Below are 10,296 nucleotides of genomic sequence, written 5' to 3' on the forward strand. Positions count from 1 at the left end.
GCAGATAAGTAAAAAAAAATAAAATTTACATAGGCACCAATTAATACCCTGCATTGCAGAATCTTGTCCACAAGCATCTTCTCCAGACTGGAGATTCCAGTGTTTTGGGAACTGCATGGGTTTGTTAGCAGAACAGTAGGGAATGGCATGAGCATAGCCCATGGCTTTGCATGTAATGGAATACCAAAGACTTGGAGCCCTGTCTGCAATTCCTTCCTCAACTGAAAATCATGTGAGAGCCTCTGTTCTCTGAGGGCTTATTCTTTACTTGGCTCAATCCACACTAAACCAATCTGAGAAGGGAAAGGAGCAAACACATTGCTGTTTCCTCACCTTTGCTATGGAAGCTTCAGGAAAGGGCACACCTTAGAGTAGCCTTTCCACATGCAGAAAATATTCAAGAGATGAGATTATACTACAATACTAGAGTAGAGTGAGTCTGTTTCTTAGGGGTAGGCAAGCATTATTTCCAGCCCTTCTCTCTTTAGGGATAACAATATCTACCAAAGAAGAGGATCAGGTTGCTTGGATTGTGTTTGATCAAGAAAAGGAATGGGTGGTCAGCCCTGAACTCTTCAAACTCAGAGGAATATTGGATGTCTTCTGTGCCTTCTGCTGAGCCAGTGTCCTCCTCAGTGCCCTCTTCAGTGATTTCCATGTATGCTTCATGGATGGCCTCAGATACCCTAAAGCTCTCTGCTGAAGAGATGCCAGAGAGGTTGGCTGAGGGGCTGAACAGGTCAGTCATACCCAAGGAAGTCAGGACAGATGTGAGGTTATATTTCTCCTCAATCTTCATGCGTGGGAGGTACACTTTTACTCTCTTCTTTTCCATCACCTTGGAACTGGTCCACTTGGCAAGTTTTTCAAAGCTGATTTTGTTCTCAAGCTGCAAAGAGAGGCAGGGAATGAAACACGTGGGATGCAAATCCAACTTCTTCCTACCATTCATTTCTGTCAAGGCTATCATAAAAGTAAAACCCCAACCAGAATGGTTCCTGAAGCTCGTCCTATTGGCATCTTTCTGCTATTTTATTAATTGCCTCTCCAGTACTGCCTGTGTCACTCTCCTTTTATTCAGATTTTTACCAACTTAACACATCCCCCTTTGTCCAAGTAATCTTGTGTCTCATGAGGCACAACCTAACAGTTTCACAGCCTAGAAAATTAGTCAGCTTGTGAAAGACTGCAAAAACAAGACCATGAAAATTTACCTACAATTGGTAGCACCTAACAAATGCAAACTCTACTACATCTGTAATAACTCTATTTTATAATTTTAAAATATTACTGAAATATGAGTCATTGTTCATATATTTTATACTGCATTGATTTTTCTCCTTTCTTGAGTACAGATGGGTAATTTTATAACATTCCTTATATATACATCTTCTGCAGGGCTGCAGCAGCACTACACTGCTTTACCTTCATTTACCTTAGGACTCTCCTAAGAGGCTCTGCCTCAGCACCTGGCAGATTTTGTGCTCCCCTCCCAGCCCAGCACACAGCCATGGGGTGGGCAGCTGCAATGTCAATGGGCAGCAAAAGGTCTGACAGCAGCCAAGCCCCACTAAAGTCACAGCTCTTCTGCTCGCCCTGCCAGGGCCATACCTGTGCCAGGCCAGAGATGTCATCAGGCAGCAGCACCAACAGGCTCAGCTCTCCACTGGTGTATGGAAGCTCCAGGACCTTGATTTTATCTTCAGCCACTCTTCCCACTCTGAAGGTGCTGTTCTGATACATCATTTGCACAGGTCTGCTCTCTTGCTGCAAAAACAAAAATGTGAGATGATGCAATGTGGGAGCAATCTTTTTCTTTGGTCAGACAAATGTACAAGGCCTTTGAAAGGACAGGACTCAATCTTCAACCATGCCGCCTTTGGAAAAGAGCTGTGTCTCCATTTTTGTCTCATCTGCTGGTTTGTTCTGTCAGACACAGCTGTCATAAATCTGACAGTGAGGCCCCAGGTAAATCACCCAGCCAATGACAACAGAACTGTAAATATAACAAATACACATCTGGCCAGAAAGTGTGTCTGTGCCCCCCACCTCAGTCACATTGAAGGGCACTTCCTCAGTGTGTTCTTCTTTAAATGGGGTCTTCCATTTCCCTTTGAAGTAAATGGCATTTACAAGGATCAGCACAGTCTGAGGATTAACAGAGCTTGGTTCAAGGAAATCCTGGATCTGTCCTTTAAGAAAAAAGTAGGGCACAGAGTAGTAAGTTTCATAGCAATAGTTTTAGAAGTCAATCAATATACTGCTCCTTCACTTGACTTTTCCTTCTCAAAAAGTCTGCACATTGAATTAAGTTTCCTGGGGATGATTTAATAATACACTGAAAGACTGGCAACTGGCCAGATATTTCTGCAAGAAGACAGGTAGGTTCAAGAGTGTTATAGAGTCCCAGGAACATTTCTAACCAGCATTTGGGAAAAAATAAATATTTATATAGAAAATAAGGAAAGGGAGAGGGAAGAACCAACACAGATTTTCTCAGTATGTTTTTTTCTCACAATCCACTCTAAGTTTTTCCTCCCACATCAACACAATAAATGCACACAAGCTTCTGAATCATTTATTTCCCATCATCAGTTTAGTATGCATTACTTTCTCCCCTGGAAGCCCACTTACCTATCCAGCACATCCTTGTAAAAAATATGCCAATATTCTAGAGAAGCTGGGAGAAACCTTGCATGAGTTAATCTCTCCTGATACAAAAAGAGTGCATATAAAATGTGCATATTAAGTGTGCATATCATGGGACCTCTGCCTTTGCCAGATGTATTTAAAACACACTGTCACTGCCACACAGGTGCAATAGAGTCATCCCTTTCCACAGAAAATATCCACTAATGGGGACAGGAAGAGGAAATTTCTCCTCTAATGTTTAGTCCTTTCAGAAATTGCTAAAATACAGTTGTCAGAGAGAAGTATATTTCATAGTCTTGTCAGACTTACCATTTGTCTGATTTTTCACCCAGGAATTAATGCGCTGTCTGGCTTGATTTGATGCTGTTTTGAAGTTGACCATTTCTAGACCAGATCTGTACAGCTTCTTCACACATTTTAAGTAAATCTGTAAAGACACCAATTAATTGTAGCCAGTGAACTAGTAATTTTTTAGAAACAATATAAAAGTGAAATAAAATATGGGTAATAAGATTTTTATAGTGATATCATGGTTAAGGTGTTCTCATTGCTTACTTCCTGAAAGAATTTTCTAAAACTGAACCAGAAAAATTATTTTGTAGCAATGAAAATTTTATGACAATTTCAGATCTGACATCTTTACTATGTAACCAGTTAAGAGCATATATTAAAAATATTTAAGAATTTCTGGAAGAAAGCCTGATCCAAACCCCCTGGTTTTAGGTTCATTATAGAGTGTTTTGTCATCTTTAGGTTCACTTCCTTTTTTCAAAGCATTTTCCTTATTTTTAAAGATAAGAAGTCCCCTTCATTTAGAATATTTTTATCTTTTGCTTTGGAAATATGAAAGAAAGATTTTGACACTTTCAAAATTTGGTTTTGAGGTGACTTTTCAAGTGAAGAAATATGCCAAAGTCAAATTATTTTCTGAGAAAAACTCCAACAACCAGTTAAAATGAAATGCTTTGTGGGAGCAAGTGGAGAGCAAGGAGTTACATTACTAATAATTGTGTTTATTACTCCATTCATTCTTTTAGTAGGGCCATATTTTTGCCTCAAATTGTTTTCCATTTTAGACTGCTGCCAGGGCCATGGCAAAGGAAAAAAACATGTAAATCCACACCAGTAGGGACTATTGGATAAACTGGTCACCTACTCTGGCCAGTCCTCCCGGATTAGAGAATTTTACAGGGTTTAGCAAGAGATCACTTACTGGTAGGATATGACTTGTCTTTTCAGCATAGAGTCTGTTGGCAATGTGCAGTGAATAATTGGCTTCTGGTGCAGTGATATCAGAGAGAATTTCTTTAAACAGTAGGTGGATATTCACAGACTTGCCACACTGAGTTGTTGATAAGGAGACAGAAAAGTTCATTTGTTAGGTTATTTTATGAGAAAGAGGATTATTTATAAGGTACAAATAACACGGGAAAACACACAGTGTTTGAACATTTGTAAATGAACATGTAATAGAATCTAAGAGCTCCATGGGAGGGATGTTTAGTATAAGCAGCTAATGATATATAATTCATTCACAGCCTATTATGCCACTCATTCTATAGGTTAATTATTGAAATTGGTGACTTTTCATAGGTACAAATCCTCTAAATCCCAGGCAATCCTTGCATTTTCATGGCATTTTTTTGCAGAAGCTGCAGATGGAAGAAGAGAGCTAGATGGCAAGGGAGTCAGGAAGTGTTTTGTTATACAGTGAAAAAATGAATCACCTGTCTCTAGTTCCAGGAATGGTGACACAGGCTAAAAGCATGTAAGAAAACTGCACAATGATAAACAGTAGGTGGGACTGTATTTTTTGAGAATAATTGTGTTGAACAGCTCCTTTCTAAATGCTTACTGAGTCCCTAAATGCCCTAGCTTTAGATACTGCCTTTGGTTAAAAAAAAAAAAAGGTCTCATCTTTTTTTAAGTTCCACCTCGTGTTATGGATCCCAAGTAAATGGGGATACACCAGGTTCTGTGGCTTTTGTTATCTTTACAGAGGCAGCAGATTAACATGGACAGAAGCATAAGAAGCATACAGGCATCAAGGTACTGGGACCCCTCATGGTTCTCTTGGGGTAGCAGTGGAAATTGGAGGCTGGAAAAGTCCCTGTAGCTTTGTAAGAGTGTGGTTACTTTCCATCCTTTGGGGATTCTGGGCTCTTTTCTGCTGTCCCACTTTGGACTCTCAGCTGCAAGTCTGCCTACTGTACCCTGGCTTCAGGTACTGAGACCCTTTCAAGGGCTGTAGGCCAGCAGTACTTGGAGGTGTGGAGTCCATTTACACCAAAGTGTATCCTGGTGCCCAAAGCATCCTATCCTGTCCTGTCACTTGCAATATGTGCAGCCTGTCTTCTTTTTCTGGTGGTGTTTTGGGGTTTGTTTTTGTTCATTTTGGGTGGTTTTTGTTTGTTTGTTTTCATTGGTGGTTGTTTGCTTGGCATTTATTTTGTTGCTGTTGTTCTTTGGGCTTTGGTGGTTTGCTGTATTTTTTTTAACTTACATCTCTTAAATTAGGAGAATTAGCAAATGTTTGGCAAGGTGTTGAAACTACTAAAAGCACAATCAGTCTATTCACAGGAAAAGGATGTGAAAGAGAAATCAATGTACCTTAGGTTTCTGTACCCTGGTCTGGGTACTTCCAAGTCCTGCAATTTTGTCAAAGTGAAGAACCTGCAATTGAAAGTAGAAATTAGGTATATGAAGTCCACTGTCAGTCACTGATATTTGTGCTAAGTAGGTTTTCACTAAGTGAGTCTGATTAGCACAAGGATGAGCTGAGAAATTTCATGTGAGCTTTAAACCAGGCACTGAACTGAGAATTTGTGATTGTGATCTTCAGCTTAGATCCTGTCTTTTCCAGTTAATGGCATTGTCCATAAATCATCTACAGCCTTACAGCATTGTATTTGTAACGATGAATCTTGTTTTCCAAATGTTTCATCTTTTGTGTTTCAAGTTGTCCTTTCCACCTGGAAGGAATCAGGTGTCTGAGATAGTATAAGCTGAAGCAAGAGACCTGCCTTAACCATCCTCCAAAACTGCTTTCTTAATGAAAACCAAAGGTTGTTCTTGCCCTTCATTGGGGAAATGCAATAACTGAAAAACTCCAGAGTTTGGAAAGCCATTTTTTTGCTAGGCAGGTTTGGAAGGTGTAAATGGATACTCTGCTGCCTCTTTGAATGGGATCAAAGAGAGTTTGTACCCATTTATGTAACTTACCTTCTCCATCTGATACTCAGTGTTATTTCTTGCTCCCAGATAGACCATGGCCAAGGCTGCAATCATGCTCAGGGGGCAATAAAAGATGTTGTCATTGGGGTGGTGAAGTTTCACCTCTTTGAATACATCAAAACAAAATTCTGCATTTGCTGCACTGATGGAGCCCATTGTGATATCAGTGTTTCCTAAAGCAAACAGAAACATCACTTTATGGTCACAAGATATAGTGCTTGTTTTAAAGATCATTGCCAATAGCCCAGAAACTGCCAGTTCATTGCTGGTTTTGTGATGCTGAACCAGTGAATGATGTGAAGCCTACAAATTCTGTGATCATTAGAAATATTGTAACTCCCGATCCATTCACATACGAACACCTTTGTTTTCTTTCAACAAGATCCTCTCAGCAAGACAGTACCTTGTACTTGCCTTTTAGGAAATAGCAAATTTCATCCACCCTTCTATATGATAAATATAACATTGAATGAGTTTCCCTGTGGCCATTCAGAGGGCTCTGAATGGTGTTTGAGACAATGCAAACATAATATTCCATTTCTTCTGGGGCTGTTCTCGATCTTTAAATCAAATGTAATCACTCAATACACTTTTTGTGTACTTCTCACTGTTGCTTAGTACAACCAGCCATAAATTTGGAGATTGCTTTTCTGCAGTTTATTGCAATAATATGAGCTGTAAGACAGCTGCTTGTATGCTGACAAATAAATTTAGGGTTCTCCTGTGGTCCTGTTTCAGACATTTAATCGCTGCTGATGCCTTTTAGCACAGTCATATATATATATATGTATCTACACATATATAAATATATATATAAAATATATGGGTTTTGTCAGGGAGTGAGATTGAGAAAAGAGAAATACCTTTATTCCCAATTATTAGAATTATAAATGGATAGTTTTAATGTGACAACAGGTTTTAAATGAAAAAGAACTTTTTCTATTCACTGCTGTGGTGCACAAGCCACATATTTTGCACACAGAAAAGTATTTGACAGTCAAACAGTATAAGATATAATGAGAAGGCAAGGCAAAATTACTGTATATGCTCTCTTTTTACGTACCTGTCTTATACTTACCTTAAGGTTCTTAAACATATTTTTTTTTCATCCTAAAGAATACAAATTAGAAATTACATTTTCTTGGAGAAATACTTACCCCACAAAGTTCAAAGAAGCATGTAATAATCCAGCTTGCCCAGCTGAAGCTAAACAGCTCCCTGAGCTCTTGGTGATATATAGAGCACGATTTTGAGACACTCCCACTGTTGCCTTCAAGGAGTCATCTTCAAACACTGCCTTTTGTCATGATTTATTGCACCTTGAAACATTGAGCAGGCCTAGGTAAAGCTGGTATTCTATCTGCAGCCAATCAACTTTATTTATTAAATAAAACCTGATTTAAAACTGAATTATTTAAGCTTTTGCTGTAACCTGCTCTTCTCCTCAGAGGTGAGGCATTCTCAGTGTCAAAAGCACTCTAACACAGCACTCCCACCAGTCATGAAGGGAAAGGTGGATGCTGGGCTAACTGCTTAAGGTCTGGTAGAGATGCACCAGCTCTCTACAACGTCTGTGCAGTGGAACAGAGGGAAGTTCCTCCAGAACAGTGGCCATCTGACATTGCCAAAATAATGTAATCCCAAGTAAAGCCAGCTGCTGGATGGTAATTCTATTGAGAGGGGTTTGAAATTGATTTTTTTTCCATGTTAGAACAAACTTAAAACTTTCTGGTTAGTTTTCAAGACTGAAAGGTTTTTGGTCTGACATATTGCAGAAATATATTCCTGGAGTGCAGACTGATGTGGTGTATGGCTTGTACTTGTTCAAAACACAGCCACATCAATTTCTCTGCCTAGGTGAGGCTACAGTATTTTACCTGAGGCCAAACTGTGAGGGTCTACAGCATAGGTGTGCAGGAAGAGGGGAGAAAGGCTATGAGGAGAAAGCACATTTTGCTAAAACCTCATTTTGATGAAAACATTTAGAGCAACAATGATGAGATGACTTAAGGGCCTGAAGATGGGTATGGAAGAGGAAAAGATTTGAGGAATGGTCAAGAATTACATATACCTGGGCTGTAAGCCTGACCCCAGAGTACTCAGATATTCAGAAATTTATTTAAACTAGCCAGTGGTATTTAAAGAATGACTAAGAGTCAGCTTTTAATTTTCATTCTGTGCAGGTCATGGCACCAAGGCCCGTGGTGCTTGCACAGGCCATTCCCATAGATCTTCCATACCTTGTAACTATGGCAGGTGAATAAACTACAGGATCTGTCAGCAGGAACATTCATGGTCTGTCACACAACCATAATGCACAATATAATATATAATTCAATTGTAACAAGCTATTACTCTTTATTAAATAATGGACTTGATAAGCAGTAAAGAAACAAATCTGGCATCTGCAAAGGCCATAGGGGTGGATAATAGAAATCCAAATTTGTGTATGTTAAGTCACAGGGCATACAGCAGTAAGTGCACCCTCTGTGAAAAGGAAAGGGAGCTGCTTTATCCTTAACAGTGTTCTTTACCTTGCTGAAATGCAGGGATGTATGTGCAGAGCCTGATAATTGGAGTGGGTTTTAGTTTCCCCATTCAGAATGAGGATATTATAGCAGCAATGAGGATGGGAAAATCTGAAGATAAGAAGGAGCTTTCCTCTGATGCTGGCATAAACAAGGAGACGAAGGAGCTGGGAAAGCAGCTCTTTCCAATGTTTCTCTGTTCTTATTTTCATATGCAATTTCTTCTGGTTGCTCAGGAACTACTGAACAGTATTTGAGGGTAATGTTTGCTTGTGCTTTCGGATGGCCTGTCTTTTTGTATGACACATACTGTGTTCACTGTACTGTACCTGAGTACCTTTCTGACTGAGACCATAAGGAACCAGGACTTCCTACTATAAAACCAGTTGAAGACACAATAAAATTATGTTATACATCGTACTAAGAAACCATTTAAAGGAAGGCACAGTTTCAGAGAAAACTGAGGAGAACTGCAACCATCAGAGAGAATAAAGTTCAGTGGAAATGTGAATATGTAAGGAGTTACTCAGTAATCAGACTGTGGGAAGCCACAGATCTTTCTATTGTGGGACAAACATGTGTTACCTTTCCATAGATCCTCATGCAAATACTATTAGACATCTTTTGCTTGGCTTTTTGCCAGTCTACAATTTTGTAGGCTGTCATGTGTGCTGGTGTGGGTCAACACTTGGCATGGAGCATGTCCTCCCTGGGGAGGAGGCAGTGGAATGCTCTTCAGGGCTATGTCTGCTCCAGGCACCATTTGGAGTTTCCAGCTTTTCTCTGCTCTGTGAGCTCTATTGCTTGACATTGAACTTTTACAAACTACAGTTTCCCACAGGAGAAGCATTTGCTGCCAGAGTGGAGGGTTTACCTTCTATTTTTAAGTAAACATCCATTATTTTGTTGGAGCACTGCCCTCCACAGTAGGAGCTGCTGCCACTACACTAGCAGCAGGAGACTACTTTCCAGCTTCTGGTGTTTTTCACCACTTTTTTTTTTTCATGTTTTGTAGATTAAAATGGCAATGAGGAAAAAAGATTGCATAAGGAGAAGAGAAGGGATTTTTAAATTATAATTTATACTGTATTTTGTTGCAGGTTCTGAATTATCTAGATATCCCTGAAGTAAGTTTTTGGTTCTGGGTTTTTTAATTACAATACAAAGTTACTTCTGATGTAGTAAACTGACATCCTTGTTTCAGCCACACCTTCTCCTTTGGTCACACACAAAATTCCTGTTGTAAGACTTGTGCTTTTTGGGATAATATGTTAAAGCACTTGCCTTTATCACTTTAATGCTTTTTCTTTTACATTTTATCTCAAAACATATAGGCCTGATTGTGCAAGCTAATACATTTTAATACTGTTCATTTCCCTTTTTTTCTTTTAACCTAAGTAATTTTAATTTGAGACAAACAAGATATATACAGAATTCCAATGGCAGTTATTGAAAAACATATATAGCTGTTTTTTGAATACTTTATTTATCAGAGAGCTAACAGCCTGTGTTTTGTGTTCTCTTACCAGCTAATTCGTATGAAAACTGTGTCTCTACAGGTAATTTTACTATTTCAGGCTGTATTTCAAACTGCAATTGCAGCCATATGAAGTATCTCCACACTATAATGGGTCTGCTTTCTTCAGCATTTCAATTTGTGTTGAGTACTGTAATTTACTGTAATTTTTCCTGCATATCTCAGCATTTGGAAGACCCCTTTGAATCATCAGTTCTACAATGGTACCAGTATGCTCCCAGTGTTTACCTTCTTCCCATCAGTGAGTAACAGGGGAAGGAGAAGTGAGTCATCAAAGGCTGGAATATTTTTCCCATAAAAGCAAGTATTCTTCATGTGTGTGGATTTTGGACATTACCTTCTGCC

The 10,296-nt window shown here is 39.2% G+C and overlaps 1 protein-coding gene across 1 annotated transcript; it reads right to left on the reverse strand.

Moving 5' to 3' along the window:
- Window positions 1-484: 484 nt before the first annotated feature.
- Window positions 485-6,042, reverse strand: LOC136562390 (ovalbumin-like). The gene is made up of 7 exons (XM_066559203.1): window positions 5,875-6,042; window positions 5,278-5,325; window positions 3,866-3,994; window positions 2,962-3,079; window positions 2,050-2,192; window positions 1,612-1,767; window positions 485-889 (listed from the first exon to the last, which is right to left on the reverse strand). The coding sequence occupies exons 1-7, from the start codon at window positions 6,040-6,042 to the stop codon at window positions 485-487; spliced, it is 1,167 nt and encodes a 388-aa protein (XP_066415300.1).
- Between the last annotated feature and the right edge of the window lie 4,254 nt (window positions 6,043-10,296).

Source organism: Molothrus aeneus, chromosome 1 (genome assembly GCF_037042795.1).
Source record: "Molothrus aeneus isolate 106 chromosome 1, BPBGC_Maene_1.0, whole genome shotgun sequence".
Taxonomy (NCBI): domain Eukaryota; kingdom Metazoa; phylum Chordata; class Aves; order Passeriformes; family Icteridae; genus Molothrus; species Molothrus aeneus.

Coding starts and splice junctions, on each gene's coding strand:
- LOC136562390 (XM_066559203.1), bottom strand. CDS start 6,042: ATGGGCTCCATCAGTGCAGCAAATGCAGAATTTTGTTTTGATGTATTC. Junction 5,326..5,874: donor CTGAGTATCAGATGGAGAAG/GTAAGTTACATA, acceptor TTTCAATTGCAG/GTTCTTCACTTTGACAAAAT. Junction 3,995..5,277: donor TTGGAAGTACCCAGACCAGG/GTACAGAAACCT, acceptor TCAACAACTCAG/TGTGGCAAGTCTGTGAATAT.